At 46.9% G+C, this 24,208-nt stretch overlaps 1 protein-coding gene across 3 annotated transcripts in view; it reads left to right on the forward strand.

The window, feature by feature from the left end:
* XPO6 (exportin 6) overlaps positions 1-24,208 on the forward strand; it is a 101,114-nt gene that overhangs the window by 51,862 nt on the left and 25,044 nt on the right. For 2 of the 3 annotated variants that reach the window (XM_059155342.1, XM_059155340.1), the window contains exons 8-12: positions 3,201-3,327; positions 9,984-10,093; positions 18,614-18,722; positions 21,040-21,132; positions 22,303-22,372. In XM_059155342.1, the coding sequence (XP_059011325.1) occupies positions 3,201-3,327; positions 9,984-10,093; positions 18,614-18,722; positions 21,040-21,132; positions 22,303-22,372 (509 nt within the window). The remainder of the gene's footprint in view (positions 1-3,200; positions 3,328-9,983; positions 10,094-18,613; positions 18,723-21,039; positions 21,133-22,302; positions 22,373-24,208) is intronic. The other variant, XM_059155341.1, reaches the window with a different exon arrangement.

Genomic DNA, 24,208 nt, shown 5'->3' on the forward strand with positions numbered 1-24,208 from the left:
GCTGTGCTGCATAGTGTCTGTAATCCTCTTTGGTTTCAGAGTGTGGGGCTCCTGACGAGGAACGGACAGGTAGGTGTCCGCCAGTAAGTCTGAGCTCAGCCGGAAGGGCTAGGGTGGCTAGGGGGCTGAGACGAGCCGGGAAGGTGACTGGTGACTGCGAACCATGTAGGCGCGTTGTCTCTTTCCCTCTGCCGCCTCTCCTCCCTTCCGCACCCCCGCCCCGCCCTGTCCTCACGCTTCGCCTGCAGGTCTCAGGTGGCGCAGGAGCCAAGTCTGCTGCTCGTGCGTAGCCAGGACCGTGAGAGGAGGCCGTGGAGGTACAGGAGCGCTAACCCCCCTTTCACTTGATGTGGCCCAGCAGTTTTGCTATTGGACTTCCCCCGAGTGAAATCGTGCGGTGCAGAGAGGAAAAGTGTCACTGGGAGCTTCCCGCAGGTGGCACACTCGCGTCCACAGAGAGGGTGTGACTGAGGGCGCGTGTTAACGCAGCACACACTGGGTCTCTTCCTTCCCTCCCCTTGAGTGGAGCCGGAAACGACCTTGCTTCTCTTTCCGAAGTACTCCAGAAGATCATCCCTCACGGCGCCCTGAGGCGTCGTCCTCTGGGTGATGTCACTGGTCTGTCCCACAGCTTTCAATAATGCGACGCTACCACTGTGTACCAGAAAGAGGGGAAATTGGAAACTTATATTAAAGGCATCATATCGACTGTTCAGAAACATCCAGGTGGATAAATCGTATTGAGTTAGAAAATATTTATAGATTGCCAGGCAGCGAATGTTGTTCATATTTTAATCCATTTTCTTGGGCTTGTATTTTGTTCTTAACCTACACAGAGTTAAGGCATTTTCCTTTTTCTTAGAGTAAATAGCAGAATATAAAGTCAAGTGCTTAAAGATCACCTTAGTGCTTTTTAAATTTAGCAATTTTATTAAGGGTTTTCTAAAGTTAAAAACGTGGATTCATAACGTTCTTTTGGTTTGGTTCCCTGTAAACAAGCTTTGTGTGAAATTTTCTTTGTATAATCACAAAAGAGCTCATGATCCCGTATGGTGATATGTAGATTTTATTTCTCATTATTTCATAATTGCTTTTTCTGTGAATGCAAAGGCATCAGTAAGCAAACACACAATTTTATATCCTTTCTAGCTTTGGTTGAGAAAGGCTGTATTTTCATATGTTAACAGAAAGTCCAGCTGCCCACACCAGCCGCCAGGTATCCTAATGCTTTGAGTTTTACTTGTAGCACAATGTTCTTGATGGCTTGCATCAGGCAGAGAAATGTGGTCCCAGGTTGTCAGTGTCACGCTTTTTACGCGTAACTCTGCTTTTGGTTTTATGTTTTAATCCTGTGCTTCTTCTTAACCCTGAGAAAGCTGAGAGGTGCCCGGAAGCAGAACGGTGCCCTGAGCAGTACCGTGGGCTTGCTCCCCGGCGCTTGGGCCCCTGAGCGCTAGTTCTAAACAGCCATGTCCGTTCTCAGCTGTTCAGGAGCTTCCGACCCAAGGCCTCTGCTTCTCTTCTGCCCTGGCGTCTGTTTCTAACTTGCCACTGCTCATGAGCTGTACCAGAAGGTGGGCAAGGGGGGGAGAATGAGATGAAGTAAACCTAGAGTGTCGGCTTCCCAACGGCCCTGGTCTGTACGCATCACAAATGGGGCTGGAGGTTAAAATCGAGGCAGTGCGCCCTTTTCCCCAAGACTTCCCTTTACTTGACGGGTAGCCGGGAATCGAGCGTCTGCCGGTAACGGCTCTGGACAGCCACGGCAGAAGGCGGCGTGACAAGGAGAGTGAGACAGGAGAGTGCACGGACCAAGGCACGGAGAGACGGCTCCTCGCCCCTGACTCTGAGAACTGTTGGTTCGGGTGCCTGACTGTGCTCCATGGCCTTGGTCCCATGATCCGTAGAGACAGCCTTTCTCCTTACGAGCAAATGAATGGTTTTCGTTTTTGTTTTTTTAAGCTGCAAAGAAGCTTACACATCACAGGTTAGCTCCTAGCAGCGGTGCGGAGGTCAGATGGGCGGGTGGCCCGCCTGTAGGGTGCTGGGTCCCAGGAACAGTGCGGCAGGGGACGTTGGATTTATGGGCCGATTTGCTCTTCCGAGGAGGAGTCTTCTGCTCTCCCGCCTTTATTATTGCATAATCCTTGCTTTAAAAAAAAAAGGAAAAAAAGGTTTTTGCAGTGAGGAGTGTCAGAATTGCCAGTGGCCAATAATTAATCTTTCACTAAGGCCTGTAGTGAACCTTTATCTTTGCTTATTGGTCTCTGACATAAGATTTATGGAGGTACGTCCATCTCATTTTCTCATCACCTTTTGGTGTCGGGGGGCTTACAGTGACAGTTTCTGAAACGTGAGAGTGAGGTGTGCTGTGCGTTCAGTAGCAGCAGTCTCTATCCTCACGGCTGTGACCCGCACTCCTCTGGGCAAGGACACTGAATACACGTGAACGGGGGAGTCCCTGTGCTGTGAAAGGGAAGAGCACTGGCGTGGGAGTGGATGGGGTCCCACTCTGCCGTGAGCTGGCTCAGCAACCTCGGGCGGGACACTGTACCTTCCTGGGCCGCCTCTGCCCCATGAGGCACCAGACTCGGTTGTCCCCGAGGCCTGTCCAGCTCGGGCAGCCCGCCTCCCTTAGTTTTGCTTCCAGAGTGGACCGGGACGGACTTGTGTTTAGTTAGCCGCTGGGAGCGGAGGGCCGGGGCAGGAGCAAGCATTGGGTTGTCAGCCTGAATGTACATCACCTGGCTGCCATGCCTTTGGTCTAGTCTTACTTTGCTTTTGTTCTTAGCGCGTCCATTTTAATATTTTGGCCTCCTAGCAAAGCCAGCCAGCCCTCCAGACTTGCCACAGTAAAATGATGCACACGCTCTGTCCATCGACTTTTTAGTACCGTTTCCTTTCACTTGAATTGGGCCATAACCTGAAGGTTTAGAAACTGTGAGAGCGCTAGTTTATAGGATGCCTTAATGGATAGTGTCTGAGGATTAAAGTTGCTTTTCTGCTATGTTTCAGGTGGTAATGGAATGAAGGGTTGCCTGACCTGTAGGTAATTGTTGCAGGCCTTTATATTTTTAACTGAAAATATATTTTAAATCTGTATAGTTTTGTACTGAAAGAAATTTGGATTGAATTTGAATTTTCTTCTGAGGGGGTGGCTGGGTTCCAATTGTCACCGTTCGTTTTCCTGTCTCACGTAGCTACGTTGAGAAGTTCACGGACTTCCTGAGGCTCTTTGTGAGTGTCCACCTGCGAAGAATCGAGTCCTACTCCCAGTTCCCCGTGGTGGAGTTCTTGACGCTTTTGTTCAAGTACACGTTTCATCAGGTAAAACACCAGAACTGCTCATCCTGCCCTCCCCCTCAAAGTCTACTCTTGCTTTCAGGGGAAAGAGCTTCTTTATTTCTCAAACATTTATATGATGTTTACCTTGTGAAGATTGACACATGTATCCTTTTTAACAATGCTTTGAGGTGGGTGTTACTAACTGTCTCCACCTTCCAGATAAAGAAACCGAGGCACAAAGAGTAACTTGCTCAGGGTCGTACGATCAGTAAGTGGTGGGGTCAGGTCTGAACTCCTAGAGTCTGTATTCTTAACCACGTTTTGCTGGAGAAGCAAAAGATGCAGATAGTCTGAAATTAGGGCCTTTAGTTCTGTAACTGTCACTAAAACTTTCTACAAGGAGATTACAAGTGGTGAAGCTCTTAAGAGTGAAGTTTTGGTGGATCCGATTTTTGCCCCCATTCAACAGGTACTTTTCGAGCTTGTCTTGTGTATCGGGGGTTAGACATAGAACCCTCGCAAGCAAAGTCCGTGCCTTCACTGAGTTTACATTTTGTGACCCAGTGTCTTTTTATATATATATGTGTGCGTGTGTGTGTATTTTTAAAGCTTTATTGAAGTAAAATTTACATCTTAACGAAATTCACCCATTGTAATCGTACAGTCACTTCATAGACTTGTGTAGCCAGTTGGGCTGCAGACATTTCTGTCCTACCCTGTCCTGCATGTGCACGTGCGTGTGTACGTGTGTGTGTATGTCTGATTTATTTCTTAATTCCTGTAGACTTAGTGCACAGCGTTAATTAGTTTCAAGTGTACACTGTAGCGATTCAGCAGTTCTTTACCTCACTCAGAGCTCATCCTTTTGTGAGTGTCCCTAGAATACGGTCTTTTTCTAGAAGTGTCACACACAGAGAAGTGCAGAGATCATACATGGACAGCTTGATGAATTTTCCCCAACAAACAAATCCATGTCACCCCCACCTCAATCAAGAAATGGAACATTACTGCCAGCCAGCCCCGCCCCTGCCCGTGTCCTGTCCCAGTCACTTCCCCTCACCTCTCCCTACGTGTATCCACCTCGGCCTTCATGTCCCAGATGCGCTGTGCCTGTTCGAGCTCTTTTGTAAACGGAAGTATCCAGTATGTATTTGTTCTGTCTGGCCTTGACAGTCAGTGTCCGCTGGTGAGATCGCCTGTGTTGTGTGGGGCCGTATTTCGCCCTCATTGCTTTATAGTAAGTCATTATCTGCAAGTGCATTCCACAGCTGATGGGGGCTGCTTTGGGGTTTTTGGTGTTCACGAGTGGTGTTGCTGTGGACCTTCTCATGCATGCTTTTGGGCGTCCTTCTCCATGAAGCTCTTTCTGCCGGTGTGTCCTGGTGATGACATTGCTGGGTCAGTGAGGGCATGTGATTTTATAAGTAGACGGTTTGGGTAGTTTATTTTTTTATTTTCTTTTTTAAGATTTTGTTTATTTATTTGACAGAGAGAAACGGCGAGAGAGAGAATATAAGCAGGGGGAGTGGGAGAGGGAGAAGCAGGCTTCCTGTTGAGCAGGGAGCCCCATGTGGGGCTCGATCCCAGGACCCTGGGATCATGACCTGAGCCGAAGGCAGACCCTTACTGACTGAGCCACTCAGGCACCCCCGTTTTGGTAGTTCAAACCACTAATGTTGTTGTAGCTTAAATGAGGCTGAAATAGAGACATGGGCCTAGGCTGGGAGGGGTGTGTGTGTGTGTGGTTGAGGGTACAGTAGTGAGCCAAGTTTCCCCGGGGCATGTAAAATGAAGCACCCCCAGTGGGTAAGGGTGACCTGTTCCTGGGAGCAGTGGGGAGGGTGCACGTGGGGGAGAATCTGGGTTGAGGATGTGTCACGATGTCTGGTAGAGGGGCAGGTGGGCGCAGAGCTAGAACGGAGGGGCAGGTGGGCGCAGGGCTAGAAGGGAGGGGCAGGTGGGTGCAGGGCTAGGACGGAGGGGCAGGTGGGCGCAGGGCTAGGACGGAGGGGCAGCCCGCTGAGCTCTCCAGGCCTGAGAAGGAAAGGAGAAGCCGGCGAGACAGGGAGGGGAGGAGGTGGCCCGAAGCACGCAAGGTGGGAACAGTTTGCGGCGGATCCAGAGAGATGCATCCGGGGGGCCGGGAAGAAAGGATTTGGTAGACAGACACCTTAGAGTGAGTGTGGCAGATGAACGAGACGAGGAGCCAGTGCAGACGTCAGGAAGAAGGGGTTTATTTGGGAAAATGGAATAAAATGTTTTGCTCTGCTGCTCTGTGTGTGAAGTTTTCTATCTGCCTATTACACGCAGTATAGAAAAAAGCTAAATACAAGTGTGGTTTTGGTTTTTTTTTTTAAGATTTTATTTATTTATTGGCAGAAAGAGAGAGAGTGTGTGTGCATGAGCAGGGGGAGGGTCAGAGGGAGAAGAAGCAGGCTCCCCACTGAGCATGGAGCCCAACGTGGGGCTCGATCCCAGACCTTGAGATCATGACTTGAGCTGAAGGCAGAGGCTTAACCCACTGAGCCAGCCAGGCGCCCCTAATAGCATTTTTAAAGTATGCAGCTCTTACACCTGCTTCTTTGGACCTGAACCCAACAACAGTTCTGTGTTTGAGCTCTCGTTATTTCTACGAGGTCTGTGTCCTTGGACCAGTGTTCTTAATTTCCTTAGATTTAGTTTCGTCACCTAAGGAGATGGACTGTGGTGGGCACCTTCACAGTCTGTCCCAGTGTTCATCACCCGCGGTCCCCTCTCGAGAATCCCATGTGTTCGTTTTCTGTTGAACTCCTAGTGGTATTATGTTATTTATGTGTGTCATTTTTGTATACTGGGAAGAGAAATGGCGATGGTCCTGAAGCAAACAACGGGCTTTTTTCTTCCTCCATTGACTGAGGTCACTGTCCAGTGAGCTCTCTTGTTCTCTCTCAGCTGCCTGTATGAGGACCTTCCTTTCTGGGCGGAGGCTCCCAGGCTGTGGGAGTCAGTGTCCTTGGGGGTCCCGCAGAAGCAAATTTGAGCATTGGGCAGAAGAGCAGGAAGCTGGAAGGTGGTCTGTGCGGTTCACTGCCGGCTGGGCTGCCCTTGCCTGCAGAGGCAGAGTGGAAGAAGCTGGCCGAGTGCACTCCAGGGTCAGGAGCTGGTGGGAGCGGGGCAGTTCTTTGGGATAAGATTTAAGAGTCGGAAGTGACGTGCTCTCAAGATAGAGCTTTAAGTTCTCATCTGTTCATTAACAGTGTGATCTTAATTTATCATAATTATCTGTGGAGTGGGAACACATTCTTTCCTCTTGTCAGGAGGCTCGTGAGTGTCCTCAAGTGTTTCCTAGGGGGTGCCTGGCTGGCTCAGCAGTAGAGCCTCCGACACTTCATCTCAGGGTTGTGAGTTCTGGGAGCCCCGTGTTGGGTAAAGAATCTGTAAGAAATTTTACTGCTGGTTACTGCACACTGAAAGAATAATAATGAGACAAAGGAGGTATTTGTATCTTTTGTTAACTCTTTCCTCTCTCTTGTTTCTTTTCCTACATCGTTTTTCACCGAAGTGTCCCGTGTGCTGCCTCCAGCTGCGGCGGGCGTTGGCCTCCACCATCGCTCTGCTCGCTGAGGTGGCCCTAGAAGTTTCTGATGCCCGTCTTCCTGCTCCATCTCTTACCGCATTGTCACCAGGTCCTTCTCGGTCTTGCATTTTGCCACCTGCCAGCCGTACCTGCCTGTCGTTCGTACAACAGTGCCTGGGGATGTGTGGCACCGGGGACAGGGCTTGGGGCCAGGAGGCTTAAGTTCCACATCCTAGTTCTCTTTCTGTTCCTTATCTTGTCACCTTGGATAGGTGACTTTGCTTCTGAGCCTTTGTTTCTTCATCTGTAAAATGGGAAGAAGAAAAACACCTGTCCGCTTCCTGGGGCTGTGGTGATCAGAAAGACCAATGCGCTGTGACGTGCTTGGAGAAGGGAGGCGTCGCTAAATTCTTGAAGGAACTTCTCAGGCTCTTTAGTGATCAGTCAGCCCTGGAGTGTGAAAAATAAATCTGAGTACAGATACCTTTTTTTTTTTTTTTAAAGATTTTATTTATTTATTTGACAGAGAGAGAGAGACATCACAAGTAGGCAGAGCAGCAGGCAGAAATAGAGGAGGAAGCAGGCTCCCCGCTGAGCAGAGAGCCCAATGTGGGGCTCGATCCCACGACCTTGGGGCCATGACCTGAGCCAAAGGCAGAGACTTAACCCTCTGAGCCACCCAGGTGCCCCTAGATAGATTTTTAAAATGGGTCTGTGAGGGTTCTGAAACATTGGATGACTCTAAAAGTGCAGCCAGCCTGTTATCTTTATGTGCTTAACCATCTGTACCCACAGCAGTTGTCAGAGGTGAGATTATGCGCAGCGCACGAGGGCCTCACAGTGGGGCCTCCAGGTGGGGACATGTTTCAGGTCCTACTGAGGGTGTACCTGCCCACCCTCTTTTCTGGTCTTGAGCCACATGGTAAATCCTCAATTCAGAGGCAGGGGGAGGATGTGTATAATTGTAGTATATTGTATATATATATATATATATATATATATATATATATATATAATATACTTTATATAATATATATAATATATTTATATATTATATATATAAATATAATATATTTATATAATATATATAATATATTTTATATATGTAATATATAATAATCGACATAACCATAAACCTTGGGTTTGTGTGGTAACTTTTCCCAAAAGCACTTCCGTATGCATATGATCAGTTATGTTCTGTGGAGGGGGAGATGGGTGTTTTCAGATCAAGGAGGGACAACTGCGTGCGACCCTAGGAAGCTCAGCGAGCCGCAGCTAGGAAAGATTCCATCTCCTGTCTGCAAGCCGCCCATACTACTTCCACCTGGCTTATTGTTTTCTCCCCTTGTTCTTCTGGCTCCTTTGGTGTTGTGGACATCCTGGCTTTTGCAGAGGATGAAGTGGAGACAGGAAATGGTCATTTTGTCTTCTGAGGACGGCCCTGTCAGTGGTCCTTATTAAGCTGTGCATTCCAGTTCCAGGGAGACGCTGTGGGTTGTGAGGTTGGACTCTGCCTGCGTCTGCACCCGAAAAAGTTAGTTTTTCTGTCTTGGACTCAGCCTGGGTACAGAATTTCCATCTCATGCTACCACCCAATGCGTAAATCCCACCTACGCCCTTGTAAGCCTCTGGATTTCCTTGTAGATCTGAAATGGAAGGAAACGGATCCTGGAAGATGATGGTATTACTTCTTTTCCTGTCTGATCCTGCCGGCAGACATGGGGCTCAGTGAAGTAATCACGAATAAAACAAAAGAGCTCTTGGAGGTAGCAAGAATTTGAGTGGCTATAGAAGGGATTGGGGGTCACAGGTTGAAATTGAGTATGTGTGAGAAGGACTAGGTTGTGGAGAACATAGTGGATTTTTGCATGAAGTAGAATCTCAGGGCTCTTAAGAAATCGGAGCATGAGGACCCTGCAGAGACTCACTCTTTTCTTCCCTCCTGACTTTGTCTTTATCAACACCTGGTTAGAGATGGCTATGAGCCTGGTGGGCGCCGCTCCTTCTGCAGAGGACATAACACCTGAGGGTCAGAATGAAGCTCATTTTCAGTCTGTTCTGTAGGAAGACTGCAAATGTTACTTTCCTAACCTTCGGATGTGTAAACTTGGCACCTTTGGAGCCACTGGGTTTTTTTTTTTTTTTTTTTTTTTTTTTTTTTAATTCTGTTAGTCATCATACAGTCCTTCATTAGTTTTTGGTGTAGTGTTCCATGACTCACTGTTTGCGTATAATACCCAGTGTTCCATGCAATACATGCGCTCCTTAATACCCATCACTGGGCTAACCCGTTCCCCCACCCTCTTGCCCTCTGCAACCCTCAATTTGTTTCCTGGAGTTCATAGTCTCACGATCCGTCTCCCACTCCGATCCCCCCGCCCCTTCCTTCCCTTTCCTTCTCCTAATGTCCTCCATGCTGTTCTTGATGTGCTGCACATAAGTGAAGCCGTATGATAATTGTCTTTATCTGCTTGACTTGTTTGCTTTTGTAGGTGTGTGGTAACTTTTCCCAAAACCACTGCCGTATGCATACGATCAGTTATGAGCATTGGCTAGGGGTAAAGGGACCTGCTTCTACCCCTGACCTTCAATAAAATGACTCTGGATTTTAGTTTCTTTTTCTCTAAAACAGATTTGAATTAGATGATCTGTGAGAGCCACCCCTACCCCAGTCAGTCTCACATTTAAAGATTGGCATCTACTCGGCTTATTTTGTAATTCAGTTTGTCCTGCATAGTCTCTCCCTAATGATGTGTTTATGACACCCTTGTCTTGTTAGGATCACTAGGGCTCAGTCTTGAAGACCATCTAAAATATGCCAGTTGTGGGGCACCTGGTGGCTCAGGTCATGATCCCAGGGTCCTGAGATTGAGCCTCGCACTGGGCTTCCTGCTCAGCGGGGAGCCTGCTTCTCCCTCTCCCACTCCCCCTGCTTGTGTTCCCTCTCTCGCTGTGTCTCTCTCTTCAAATAAATAAATGAAGTCTTTAAATAAAGTAAAATATACCAGTTGTGGTTACAAGGAAGTGGAGGGAATCTGGGCTTCTGGTCGCACCGTTCTGGTGGAAATAAGCACGGTGGGTGTGTTTCTGAGAAGCAGTTGCATTAAGTAATTTCATTGTCTGGATTTCTTTTGCATCATAGCCTACTCATGAAGGTTACTTCTCTTGCTTGGATATCTGGACGCTCTTTTTGGACTATCTGACAAGTAAAATTAAAAGCCGTCTGGGAGACAAGGAGGCTGTTCTCAACAGGTAAACCCCAGAAACGCTGGTAACTAGAAATAGACAGTTTTGCCAGTTTTTCTTGTGGCCTGCAGGGGCAGCCGTGCAGCAAGACCTTTTCAGTGAGACTGGGTCACGGAAACTGGTTAGGTAGTTATGTCATTGTGCGTTTTATATTTTTTTTCACCTTTAAATATCTTATTTTCTTAAAATATTTTTTTCTGATTAAAAAAGTAATTTGTATTATTAATGTTTTAGGTGTGGCAGTGTTCTCATGGGTTTGTTTTTAAATGGCCCTTATTTTAGAGATGAAAAACTGAAATATTTATTGGATGAAATGATAAGACATCTGTGATTTGCTTTAAAGTAATCCACGGAGGAGAGAGGGAAAAGTGGGTTGGCCGAGTGTTGATAATCAATGGTGACCTTTATTAATGCTAACTTAGGGTTCGTTATATTTGTGGTCATTTTGTATATGTTTGAAAATTTCCTAAATAAAATAATAAAGGCTTGTGAAAAATAAATATTTTTAAAAACTAGGAAAAGAGGAAAATAAAAAGAAGAGCCATCTATAACCCGCAGTCCGGCAAAAGTTACTTTCGTACTTTTTATTGCATTTTTTAAAAAGAGTAAATGGGGAAATGTTTTTCCCTTCGGGTGTTTCTCAAGATCATTTTTCTTTTTTTTTTATTAATTATTTTTATTAACATATGATGTATTATTTGCCCCAGAGGTACAGGACTGTGAGTCGTCAGGCTTGCGTGCTCACCAGCACCCACCATTTCACGTGCCCTCCCCAGTGTCCATCAGCCGGCCACCCTGTCCCTCCCCCGCCCCCCAGCAACCCTCAGTTTGTTTTGTGAGGCTAAGAATCTCTTCACGGTCTGTCTCTCTCCCGATCCCGTCTCGTTTCGTTTTTTCCTTCCCTGCCCCCCCAACCCTCCGCCCTCCCTCTCAAGGTCCTCCTATCAGGGAGAGCATACGATAATGGTCTTCATCTGATGGACTTATTTTGGTCAGCGTACGACCTTCTAGTTCTATCCACATCATTGCAAATGGCAAGATTTCATCTTTTGATGGTTGCAGAGTATTCCATTGTGTGTGTGTGTGTGTGTGTTTGTGTACACACACACCGCAAATCATTGCTGTTACAAACATTCGGGTGCACATGCTCCTTTGGATCACTACACATGTATATTTAGGGTAAATACCCAGTAGTGCAATTGCAGGGTCATAGGGAAGCTCTATTTTTAGTTTCTTAAGGAATCTCCACACTGTTTTCCAGAGTGGCTGCACCAGCTTGCATTCCCTCTAGCAGTTTAGGAGGGTTCCCCTTTCTCCGCATTTTTCTTACAGGCAGAAAGTGTAGTTCCTGTACACTCTAGTTACTTATTTCAGAAATGAAATAATGAGCTAATGTATCGAGAGCGCTTGGTGCATTATGAACACTTGCTCAGTCCATGGCATCCGTGCTTGGTGGTGGGATATGACCAGCCTTTCCCCAGAAGTGTGCTTGACGGAGGTGGTAAGGCGAACCCCCACCCGAGAAGAGGTCAGTCTGACCCTCTAAAACCCTTGGTATTGCTGCGGTTTTACGAGTTTTTAAAAATTCTGAACAGAATATTCATATTCCAAGTTTAACCGTTTGCACTTTTGTTCCCAAACCATTATTTTTGTGATTGCACAACAGCTTCCATGTTGCTGTGGTGTCAGGTCAGATGTGTTTTATGGGTAGCACACTCATGTATCTGAGACTTCGTGACACAATACTAGATCCTGTTTTGGTGAATTTGCCAACTCTCAGTAATAGTGTTTTTGAATGAGATTCTCAAAGAAAAGGTACATCTGCCTTATTCTCTATTTTGTATGCTGAATGGTTGTACTCTTTGGTTCTGGGACTGTGCCTGATCTTGCTGTATTTAGTGGTAGATACTTCTCATCTCTCAGGCTTGTTGGAAGAGTAAACTGAGGAAATGATTAATATGCAGGCGCTTTTTAAAGCACAGTACAAATGTGTTTTGGGTGTGGAGAATATGGTTTCATTGAGAAAATATGTGCTAGCAGATTATTAGTATTGAATACGCACTTGTGCACATTTTTGTACCAACAGAAAGAGCGCTGGTTTAGAATTTAAATTCCTTTTCTGCTTCATGGGAGCAGTGTTACTTTTGGTCAGGTTATATGCTGATCACATTTCCTGTTGCAAAATGCACGTACTGACGTCTCTTGCAGGATGGTTAGGTTTCAAGGAAATCATGTGTATATAAAGTTCCTGGGCCAGTAGTTAGCCTATTTTTGGCACTCAGTCATTGATCACAGTGATGGCCACAACTGTGATAATAAGTAGCAGAAGACATTGCTGCCCTTTAGCCACGCTGGTGACCGTGAAGTTAAGTGATAGAGCCCTCCGCCTGCCCACGCGTCTGTCTTCTGATGTCCCAGTTGTCGGGGATGAAGCCTGACCGCTTTAAACATTAGGGATTTTTCTCATTGATCATTTGATCGTCATCCTAAGTGAGGCTTTCTAATTTTTAATGACTTTTTTTTTTAAACGTACACTTAGAACACTTTTATGCCCTTGAAAAAACAAACAAAAAAACCCCAACCCTTCAAAGCTGGTCTGTGGTTTTCGAATAGTATATTGAATAGTAACCATCTCCCGGGGAACTGTTTGTTGATCAGACACTGCCTAGTGGTCTAGCTTGCGGCTCCAAAGACGGTGTATAAGGTAGTCCCCTGAGGGGCACAGAGAAAAGAGTTGAATTTTAATATCTGGATTTTCCCTGTTACCTCTTACGCTATACATTTGTACAGGTGTGTACTCACGTCCTTAGATGAAGGTTTTGAAATGTGGCAACCACTGTTGTAGGTTCTAAGAGACCCTGATATGTCAGACATGTGCAGTTCTGCAGAAGGGCTGATGAAGAGCCTTGGCTCTTTTAAAGAGCCCTCATTTTAAAAAAGCACATAAGTGCGATCAGATGTTTTTCAGCTGATAAAACTCATCTGAAAGAAGGTGAGGTGCTTTTGGAATCACATTTGTGGCGTGAACCGGAATTTCAGAAGTAACTGATCTTGCAGGAACTAGTCAAGAATGTTTCTTGGTGTCTTAAATGGGAAACGTGGGTGTGGTTGAGTTAAGAGACCGCGCTCAGTTCCTGTCCCTTGTGGTCTGTTGGTTTTGCATCATTCATCACAACAAAGTGTTTTAGGCTTTGTAGGCTCTCCATTTAGAAGCACATATGTACATGGATTTATTTTTGGACCTAGGAGCTTGGGGATTGGAGTGCTGCATGTTCCTCACTCAGTGAGAATGCTCCCGAGTTTCTTGATCAGAGCTGCTGGGGCTCATGTCCCACTGTCAGAGGAATGTGCTCTGGAACACAACCCGCCCAGCAGAGCTGCTGCTGGAGTGCATTGTCCACACTGGCCGTTTTCACGTGGTGGTTTGTGAAGGCCTGAGGTTCAGTCTCCTTTTCCTGTGCTGTGCTCCGGGGAGCGTTGTGTCTGCTTACAAGCTGTTGAGAAAGGGAAGTGAGCTGGAGCGCGTTCTGTTCCGTTCCGTGCCTCGGCTGCCGGCGGTGGAGAAGGGCTGGTTCTCTTCTTTCTCTCTCCCGCCCTCCCTTCTCTTGGTGCTCGTCACGGTGGGAGTAGCCACCTATGTAGAAACTCATTTTTACAGGAACATGAGGAAACCTGAAGGGAGTTAAGCAACCCAGAGTTACTGAGTCATGTCCTGTGGTCCCCTTTGTCGTGAGAGTACTGGCAAGTCCTGGCCCCAGAGCAGCCAGGGCTTCTGAGTGACACTGGGCTGCACTGTAAACAAACCGGCTGAGCGTGAGAAAGCCTGCTCCCCTCTCTTTCCGGGTGGGTTTTTCTGCTTAACGAAAAGGAAGTGCCTTTGTGGCACGTGGCATTTTGAGACAGTTAATAAAAGGTGATAAGTAGGTTTGTGTCAGGGTTCCAGGAGTTTTCTAGGTCCTGTGAGGAGGCATTCATGCTGTTGTCCGTGCTGTTGACGGCCGCAGAGAGCAAGTGAATGGCGTCTCAGTTCCTGCATTGAGTCCAGAAAGCCGTCTAGGGTCCTGCCCCAGGCTTTGGAGTCACCTGGCTTGGACTTTTGTCCGTTACTTGCCTGTGTATTTATTCATTTTTTGTTCCTTTGTACTTATGCTCGGCGTTTACGGAACGCCTGTGCAGTTGCTGCTGTTTTATTTAACTCCGATGTTGGGGTGCTCAGGAATCACATGTGTGGCTCCAGCCACACAGGTCCTGTCGGTTTATCTCCACTGCGTGTTCAAGCGCGCTGTGCAGCAGATTGCCCTCTGACTACGGCTTTAGCTGCGCCCATCAGATTGTCCTATGTCCCTTTTCTTGTTTGCCAAAGAGATTTTCTGATCTCTCTTGAGGTTTTCTCTTTGTTGTTTTACTTCCAAATATCTGGAGGTTTCCCATCTATCTTCTTGTTACTATCTTCTGTTTACTATGATCTGCAGACATAGTTCATGTGATTTCAGTTCTTTTCAATTTGCTAAGGTTTGTTTTATGACAATCTTCTTGGTGATTGTTCAGAGTGTGGTTGACAAGAGCGTGTATTCTGCTGTTGTTGGATGGGGTGTTTGGTGGATGTCAGTTAGGTCAGGTTGGCGGTGGGGTTCTGTGTGTCCCCTGTCATGCTCTGTCCGTGACCAGGAGAGAGGCGAACTCTGTGTGTGATTGTGGGTTTATCTGCGTCTCCTTTCAGCCCTATCATTTTTGCTTCATTTAGTTTGGGACTCTTGTTAGTTTCACACAAATTTAGTTTCCCTGTTCAGTGTATTTATTGTTTTACAATAGCTCTTTGCGATTTCTAGAGCTTGCTCTCGTATTACAGCCTATTTGCTTTTCACATTAGCATTTCACCACTGCAAGTGTATGTAGGAGCCTTGCTGCCACATACATCATTTGTCCTCCCTTCTTTGATGGAGGTTGCCACATTTCACATCTGTATCCATGGAAACCCCCATCAGATATTTTATTATTGCTTTCATCCATCATTAACGTTTTAAAGATCCTAGGGGGAGAGGAGGAGTCTGGAAAATACTAGAGAAGTGGTACTTCCCCAGACACGTGCCAGTTCTCTTTCTTTTGTCCTTCATTCTTCAAGTTCCAGGTTTCTTTCTCGTGACCATTTACCTACTCTGTTGATCAGCTCACAGAACAGAATACCACTGGCTGTTTTATAGGCCTTACCTCCAAGTATAGTTACATGGGTGTTAGGGCTTCAACATAATAATTTCAAGCAGACCCAGTTCAGTCCCTAGCACCTTCTATCTGAAACACCTTATGGAGGATGCTTACAATAGCTGCCTTAAAAGTCTTTGGTAATTCCAATGTGCTGGCATCTCTAGGTTGGCTTCTGTTGATTGTCTTTCCCTTGATAAATGGTCAGTGCCTTCTCATTCTTTATATGTTTACTTGTATTCTGGATCCTTTTACCTGTTTATTCTACCAGCCTTGGGCATGGCTTCCGTCTCCACAGTCACTTTGTGGTCAGAGATGGATGCTGCATTTACAGACATCACGCCACGATTCAGATAGCAAAAATGAGAAGGGGAGATGTTGGACAAAAGATGCCTCTTCCAGAGGCTCTGCCCACTGACTTCTCTTAGTATGTCCCCAACCACTGCCGTCTGCAAGGGAGGCTGGGAGATGTAGTCTTCCAGTTGGCCTCAGTGCCCATTGTCTAACTGAGGGAGAAAACAAGAATGGGTATTGGGTAGACAACCAGAGTCTGCCACCCCATATGCTCTCCTTACCCTCATCAGACACTTTGGGGGAGCAAGTACTACCTAAGTGTGCTTTAGCCTGGTTTCTAGTTGGGTTTAATTTTCTATGTGATAAGCTTTTTTTGTGCCAGTGGTGCTAATTGCCAGTAGGGTTTTAGGTCTAATTTAAGGTTATCTATCCTATGCATACAAAGTCTTTAAATTCTGTTTTAGCTCAGCAAGACAATTTGTAGATGACAGGTTTCATCTGCCCTCTGGTCTGAAGTAGATTTTCTTTCCTAGCAAAATTGTGAAAATGTTTTGGTTCAGTATAGCAATTTATAGCATAAAATTTCTATAATTAACTTTAGGAATTTTTGTCTGAGCAAATGGCACATATAAGCTCCAGGCTTAAGTGTTTGATCTTACCTTTTTCTCTGAAGTCTTCTGAAATGGGATTTTTGAGTCTATCGGCAATTTTTCCCACAGATGCTGCCTACGCTATTAGTGATTTTCGCCACCAACATTCATTTCTGGGCCATGCTCAGTTGCCTGTCTAGCCTAGGTTAAGTCATTTGCAAACACTGTGAGGAGGGGTGGTCAGTGTTTTCGTCTTAATGGAAAAATGAGCTCTTGTGCCCACCAGACTCTGCAATGTGACTGTTCAGGAGGACTCTAGTGGAGTCTGCAGACCCTCTGTACAGAGTCTCAGCCAGGGGTTGTGACTTAGGTTGGATGGACTGTATTTGATCTTGGCACTGGATACCTTTTAGCTCTGATTAGCTTGTGTGGAACTCACCTGCATGGGCTTAGATGGTTTATTAGGTAGAGACCTGTTAAGAAGATGGAAACCAGACTTAATTATTTTAAGGATTCAGTGTAGGAAAGTGGTGAAACTGGTGTTGGAGGATTGGAAGAGCAAGAAGGAAACAGCAAGGTAAAGCGGATGAGAACTACAGGAAGCAGCCCCACTGCTAGAGCTGAGGGTCCAGGGGAACGAGGCGGAGTTACTGACCTCTAGATCGGAAGGCTGGACCCCATGCAGCTGGAGCTCGGGTCTCTGAGGAGAGGGTAGCACCCAGCTGCCACAGGAGCTCAGAGGAGGGGCCCCATGGAGCTGGAGCTCACTCTGCAGAGGAGGGGGTGCAGGCTGGCTGTGCGTGAGGCTGGTTCCAGGAATGGGGAAGCCGAAGATGGAACCATTCATCACTCCTGGGTGATTGTTGGCCGGGGCGACACAGCCAGGATGATGAGCCCACAGGAAGAATGGTGTCCCTGTGCTCCTTCTGCCGCTCGGTCTTCCTGCAGTGCCCACGCCATGGAGGCTCCCCGAGGTGGAGGACCAGGGTGCTTTATGTGCTCACAGCCCCAGCAGCCTAGAGTGTGGGATAGAGTGGTGCTGAGTTCCTGGCCTGGATGCTCCGCTTTGTGAGGAGGGGCAGTCCCTAAACTTATCTTTGAAACGTTCTGGGACAGACAGGGATTTAGCAGCTGGTTTGTTCTTGAAAATTAGTGGCTTGTTGGCCCTTTTGGTGTACCTGCTGCAGGTGACTTGGTGTCTTCTGAGGGGTAGGTTCTTAACATGAATGGGAGATATCCAGGCCTGGAGCTTGGAGTGTTTCTTCGAGAAGTTCTTAGATATAGGTCAAAGGAGCAGGGTTCCCCCAGGCTTTTTCTAGTTCTTCCTTTAAGTATTAAGTGTTCTTAAAAACTAACTAAAGACGAGGTTAGAGCAGGCCCAAAGACTGTTGGTGGTTTATGGGGAGAGCATAGGATGTTGAGTTACAGAATCCCAGGTTCAGATCACCTAGCTTGGTGACCTTGGCTAGTTTACTTAACTTCTTTTAACTCTGGCTTCCTCATCAGAAATAGACCAGTACTACTAGCCATCTCTCTTAGATGTTAAAAGGATTGAATTATTGAATCCTATATTAAATCAGTATAACTTGGTATTTATACATAATTACCTATAATCCCCAGGGCAGCCATGGGGAAAACGACTCACAAATGCCTGGTGAAAGGAGTGACAAGGGAATGAAAGTGGCACACGGGTGTCTGTGACATGACAGAAGGTGGTCATGGAGGAGTCCAACGAAAGCCCGAAAGCCATGACCTAGAGGGAAGAAGTAGCACCATGGCAGAGGCCCTTCCTTAGCCGTAATGACATTAAATGTGCAGAATTAACTTCGCTAGTTTAAGAGGCAGTGACGGCGGAGTGGACGAAAAACATGATCCAACTGCATGTCTCTGAGAGACTCACTTCAGTTCAGAGACACAAATAGGTTGGAAGTAAGAGCTTTCCCATGCAGACAGTAACCAAAAGAAATTTGGGGTAGCACGGCAAATATCAGGCAGGATAGACTTGAAGAGTGGCTGTCGGGGGGTACCTGGGAGGCTCGGTCGGTTAAGCGTCCCGACTCTTGATCTCAGCTCGGAACTTCATTTCAGGGCCATGAGATGGAGCCCTGCGTTGAGCTCCCTGCTGGGCACGGAGCTGACTTTAAAAAAAAAAAAAAAAAAAAAAAAAGATCCTTCAATCCATCAGTGCAGATGGACCCGTCAGTGCATCAGGAAGATGCCCGGCACATGGCGACACGAGGAAATGCCCTGCTGCCGTTCCGCTCTGACCCACGCCCTTGTCCACCCACAAACTAAATCTGGTTCACGTGCTACTTGTGTCTGGTGACCCAGCAGGGACGCCCTTCTTTCTCAGAGTGCAGGAGGCCGTTTGCAGGAGGCCGTTTCAAAAACCTAGGCTAAAAGCCCGCTGTCACCTGATGTTGAATTTCTCTCTGCCACGTAGGTACGAAGACGCACTAGTCCTTTTGCTCACGGAGGTGTTGAATCGAATCCAGTTCAGATACAACCAGGCCCAGCTGGAGGAGCTGGATGACGAGACTCTGGATGACGATGTAAGCCGTGCGTCCTCACCGGCCTTAGTCGCCGTTGCTTCTGGCGTGAGGCCAGACAGACTGGGAGCCTGTAAGCTCGCTGCTCTGGGGCCAGAGTAGTCTCACAGGTTGACTTGTGCCTTCGAACTTTCCAGCTGACCTTGAGCAGTGCGGGGCTTAGGGGCACTGACCACACGCACAGTCAGAAATCTGAGTACAACTTAGGACTCCCCCAGAGTTAACTGCTGATAACCTGACTGTTCAATGAAAGTCTTACAAACAAATGGTTGATTAACACGTGTTTTGTATTTTACTGTATTCTTACAATAAAGTAAGCTAGACCAAAGAAAATGTTACTAAGAAAATCGTAAGAGAAGGGCGCCTGGGGGGCTCAGTCATGAAGTGGCTGCCTCCGGCTCAGGTCGTGACCTCAGGGTCCTGGGATCGAGCCCCGCATCAGGCTCCCTGCTCAGCGGAGGCTGCTTCTCCCTCCCCTGTTTGTATCTCCTCTCCTGTTGTCTCTCTCTCTCTGTCAAATAAATAAATAAAATCTTTAAAAAAAAAAATTCATAAGAGAAAATGAATTTCTAGTACCGTACTGTGTTTATTGAAAAAAATCCCACATAAGTGGACCCGCGCAGTTCAGACCCCTGTTGTTCAAGGGTCAGCTGTATATCCTATTCGTTTTTTGGGGTTCCGTAATTGTAAAAGGAAGTTGGCGGCATTTTTATCTGTATGGACTAGAGATATAAGCCGAGAAGCCATATGCACAGTGAGAAGAGGTTTAGTAAGGGCTCTGGATTCCTCGTTCCCCTGCCTCGCCTCCGCACCTCTGCCCCCCACTTTGGGCAACAAACAAAAGCCAGCTGGATGCAGATGGGAATAAAGCACGACTTAAACGGCAAGCCTAGAACGAAAGGAAGTCTCTTCTGAGTGTATTTTGTAAATCTATGTCTTTTTTTTTTTTTTAAAGATTTTATTTATTTATTAGACAGAGAGAGATCACAAGTAGGCAGAGGCACGCAGAGAGAAAGGAGGAAGCAGGCTCCCTGCTGAGCAGAGAGCCCGATGCGGGACTCGATCCCAGGACCCTGAGATCATGACCTGAGCCGAAGGCAGCGGCTTAACCCACTGAGCCACCCAGGCGCCCCTGTAAATCCGTGTCTTAAAGTCAGTCTTGACTTTATTGATGCTGGTGTGCCCGTCCAAGAATATGGGTCGAAGGACACAATTCCCTTGTTCCTTTTTCTTACCCACCATGCACTTCAGAATTTTCAGGTCACTGATATGCCTTTCCAAATAACAGTGACAGTGGCATGGTGAGACCTTGAGGGGTGGCCATGTTTGGTTTAGAAAGAGCCTTGTACTTGGAGCCCAAAGGCCCTGGACCCCAAGGAGGTGGAAGTCTAGGCCTTTCATTTCTCTGAGCCTTAATTTGCTCCTCTCCCGAAAGGGGAGCACCGTGTCCGACAGGTACATGAAGGTAGCTTTGGAGGGACTGTCTACATGCCTGGCACATTGTGTGTGTGTGTGTGTGTGTGGTAAATGTGAGCCTCACATCTTGTTAACCGTATGATTTCACACAGTACTTCTCGGAGTTGAGCAGGGGTGAGAATCACTGGGACAGCTTGGTAAGCAGACTTTGATTTGGGGGTGGGCCACAGAGCCTGCGAGAGATGCTGCCTTGCCTGCAGGCGATACTTTGAGTGGCACTGATGTGGTCCGTTGTACTGACAGGAGGTAGTCAGGGTTACCTTCTCAGAAGGTGACGAATGCGTGAACACTTCTATAGCTGGGGTGTCATAAGGGGGGGCTCAAGCACTTCACAAGTGGCTTTTTGAAGTCTGTATTCCTTTGACCATAGGGGAAAAATTAGGCCATTCTCTGTGGGTCATGTGCTTTCTGAGGAAATAGCTTTTTATGACGTTAATTCATTGGATTAAAAAAAAATACTCTAGGTTGATCTTTTTATTTTTTTAATTTTCAAAAAGATTATTTATTTATTTATTTATTTGACAGAGATTACAAGTAGTCAGAGAGGCAGGCAGAGAGAGAGGAGGAAGCAGGCTCCCCACCCAGCAGAGAGCCCGATGTGGGGCTCCATCCCAGGATCCTGAGATCATGACCTGAGCTGAAGGCAGAGGCTTAATCCACTGAGCCACCCAGGCGCCCCTCTAGGTTGTTCTTTTTCAAGTACTGAGTAACCCAGTTCCATCATTTGCCATTTCTTCAAGATTTTCTGTGTGAGAGTGGACTTGAGGTTGCAGATGAAGGGGCAGGGGAGATGTCAAGACTCTGCCTTCCCAGGAGAGCTGATCCTTCTCTGTTTCCCCCGCAGCAGCAGACGGAGTGGCAGCGCTACCTGCGCCAGAGCTTGGAGGTGGTGGCCAAAGTGATGGAGCTCCTTCCCACGCACGCCTTCTCAACACTGGTAACTCACCTCTCGGAGGGGGATGAGGAGCCCAAGGTTTTTCCCTGCACATGTAGCATGAGTAGTAAGCTTTTTTGCTCACTGATACTTTTGTGTGTGTGTATAGTATATATATACACACATATGTGCGTGTGTGTGTGTATATATATATATATATTTTAAAATTTTACTTATTTATTTTTAAAAGAACATAATAATTACCATAACTAACCCTGAAGTTTAACAAATGTTAACATTTCCCCCAAATATTTTTAAATCAACTTTCGAAAGTACTGTTTTTCTTTCCTGAACTCTTGGCTGTAATAGCAGTTTTCCTAATGCCTGCCTTCAGGCCTGCATCAGTAACTCAGAAATGGCCAGGCCCCGTAGAGGACTTACAAAGATTACGTTGCTGGAAAGTGAGCCTTTGTAAAGCTCATGGCTAGCACTCTGCCTCTGTTTATGTGCTAGGCTCTTGGGCATAAGGACTGCTTTCATTCACTAAGTGATGCTTATTATTTGGGGAGATTTCCCTAAGCCTTCAAAGGGCGAGGTGAGCTGGGGGGCTTGTGTTGTGTTTTCCAGCTGCCTTGCATAGGGACCTGTCACATTAAAAGTCTGATCTTTTATCTAAATGGTGTGTTAGCAGCTTTAGAGAGAAAAGATAGAGCGTTGGCTATGAAGGTCCTGTGTACTAAATGACTAAGGGAATCTGACTTCCAGAAAATTTGGCCTGTCTTTTCACTTTGTTATGCACTTTAATAAGGCATATCTGGTAGTTCTTTCCAGAACAGTTTCCCTTGGAATTGAAGGGAGATAGATAGGCCCTGTCCCTGAGCTCTAGAAGGTCTAGACCATTTGGGGTTTGACGTCCTCTTTTAGGAACATGACAGTTCTGATAGTCCTACCCAGCATCCACTGCTTTGTTAGAAAAAGAGTATGGAACTGATAATGTTGTTTTCTTTCTTACTCCAACCGTTAGTTGGCGGTGTGAATTGTAGAAGTTGTTGAGGGCAGGGCACCGAATGGAGACACTTCTGCTTAGCTGCCTGTAAAAGTTCCCAGAGAAGTTTCTTTTATCTGATGCCCACCCCCCCCATGGATACTTATAATGTTTTAATGTTAAAAATGCTGTTAAAATTTGCATTTATGTTTTTTTTTTTTTTTTAATCTTTGTTTCTTTGTTTTCAGTTCCCAGTTCTTCAGGACAATTTAGAAGTTTATCTGGGGTTACAGCAGTTTATAGTTACTTCAGGGTCAGGTAAACTGGTTTTTATTTTCTCACTTTAACCAACATTAAAAAAATATCGGGCTGATACTTAGTTATTGCCGTCTTTGCTGTTGGAACATGATTTCTCCACCGCCACTTCCCTGTGGCTCTGTCTCTCCTCACTTCTGCACAGGGAAGACTTTTCTAAAGAATCGTAATAAAAAGGGCCTGTGGGGAGGCAGAAGGTGAGGCTCCTTTGGACAGGGCCTTCTGGAGAGCTGTTGGGGGGGGGGCAGCTAATGGGAGCAAAGAGGGAGAACTTTGAAGAGAAAAAAACCACAAAAACATAAAAAGCCCAGCACTTAGAATATTCCCTTAGGTCTTTTCAGCCAGCACGTGTGCTAGGGAAAATGGCCTTGGGCTTCCCTGCCATGTGCTCTTTGTTCTTGGGTGTTTGGAAGCAGGACGCGGGAGCGGCTCCAGAGCAGGCGGACTCATGTAGAACAGGCCGACAGCTAGCGATCGGCAGCTCCGGCAGCTCCGATCGGCAGCTCTCCTCCGGTCAGTGGCCACAGGAGGCCGGGCCATAGCTGGGTTGAAAGACTTGGGGTGGCCCTTTGTTGGCCATGCCTGCCTGGGGTTTCTTCTTGGCATTTTGGGGTTATTTTGTCGGTGACAACAATAGCTTCCATTTGTCAGATGCGCATTACCTGCCTGGCCCTTCAGTATTCGCCTACACTCCTTACCTCCCTCACCTGTTCCGCAGCTGGGAGGGTTAGCGCCAGTTGCTTCTTTTTCACGGAACAGGAAATTAATGTCCGGAGATGTTTCTTTGTCCCAAGATGGTGTCACAGGGAATGATTGAAAAGTTGAATTAAGTCCAACCTGACTTCTGTTTTGCTAGCCAAAACCATCAGAAACCCCAGCAACTTACCCTTGTGCTTGCAGATGCACCTGTGCTCACCCCAGCCCCACAGCCCCCCAGCCCCTCCTGTCTCTGCCGGTGGTTTCACACTGCTCCTCTTTAGTGTTTCCCCTCTGGGAGTTGTGCCCAGCCCTGGCCTCCGGTCCCTCTGCTGTGTAACTGTTGTCTCAGCCTGGCACAGAGCCGCCCAGGGTAGAGACCATCTCCTGGACGAGCTTGTTATTCATGGCAGGACCTCCAGGAGAGGCTCTTTCTGAGGCTGCCCTTGGTGGCCTGTGACGGTTTGTTTCCATGACTGTATTAGCTTCTAAATAACCCACTGGGCCCCAGGAGGTCGATGGGACTTGGCATGCCCCAAAGTTTGTAGATCGGCTAAGAGCAACTTAGAACTTTAAAAAGACCACTTTCAAAGCAAACGTGCCTGTAGAATATGCTGTCAACATTAACGAAAATCCTTTTGACCGTGTCCCAATGCTACCGATGTTTCTAGCATCCATTCTTGGGGAGAAATTGTGCCCCGGTGGTCTCTTCCTCAGGGCCACTCATCAAATGAGAATGTACTCGGCATCCTCGAGGCATTGTTCTGGATCATTAGAAAGGCTGAGCACGCACTCCCTCCTTCCCTGCATGGACCCCGTGTTCCTTTTCGAGCGTGTTGCTGCCTCTACGTTGCATTGAGTCTGTCTTCGGACAAAAGTCTGAGTGACTTTTAGGTCCTTTTTCTGAGACATACTGATAACTTCTCATCCGAGAAGGATAATCTGTTTTACTTTTCCCTACGTGCAATATCACGTACCTGTTCTCATCGAAAGCCCTTTGCTGGCAATTTCACAGTGTGCTTGGCTTTTCCAGATTGTAAATCTCACCCCTAGCGCTGATCCTTGGTGCACACTCCAGGGGCAAGAACCTCTCAGGCCAAAAAAATACTTCCCATTTTAAAACAAGTTCTCTTATCCACGACG

The sequence above is a fragment of the Mustela lutreola genome, chromosome 17, assembly GCF_030435805.1.
Source record: "Mustela lutreola isolate mMusLut2 chromosome 17, mMusLut2.pri, whole genome shotgun sequence".
In the NCBI taxonomy this organism is placed as follows: Eukaryota; Metazoa; Chordata; class Mammalia; order Carnivora; family Mustelidae; genus Mustela; species Mustela lutreola.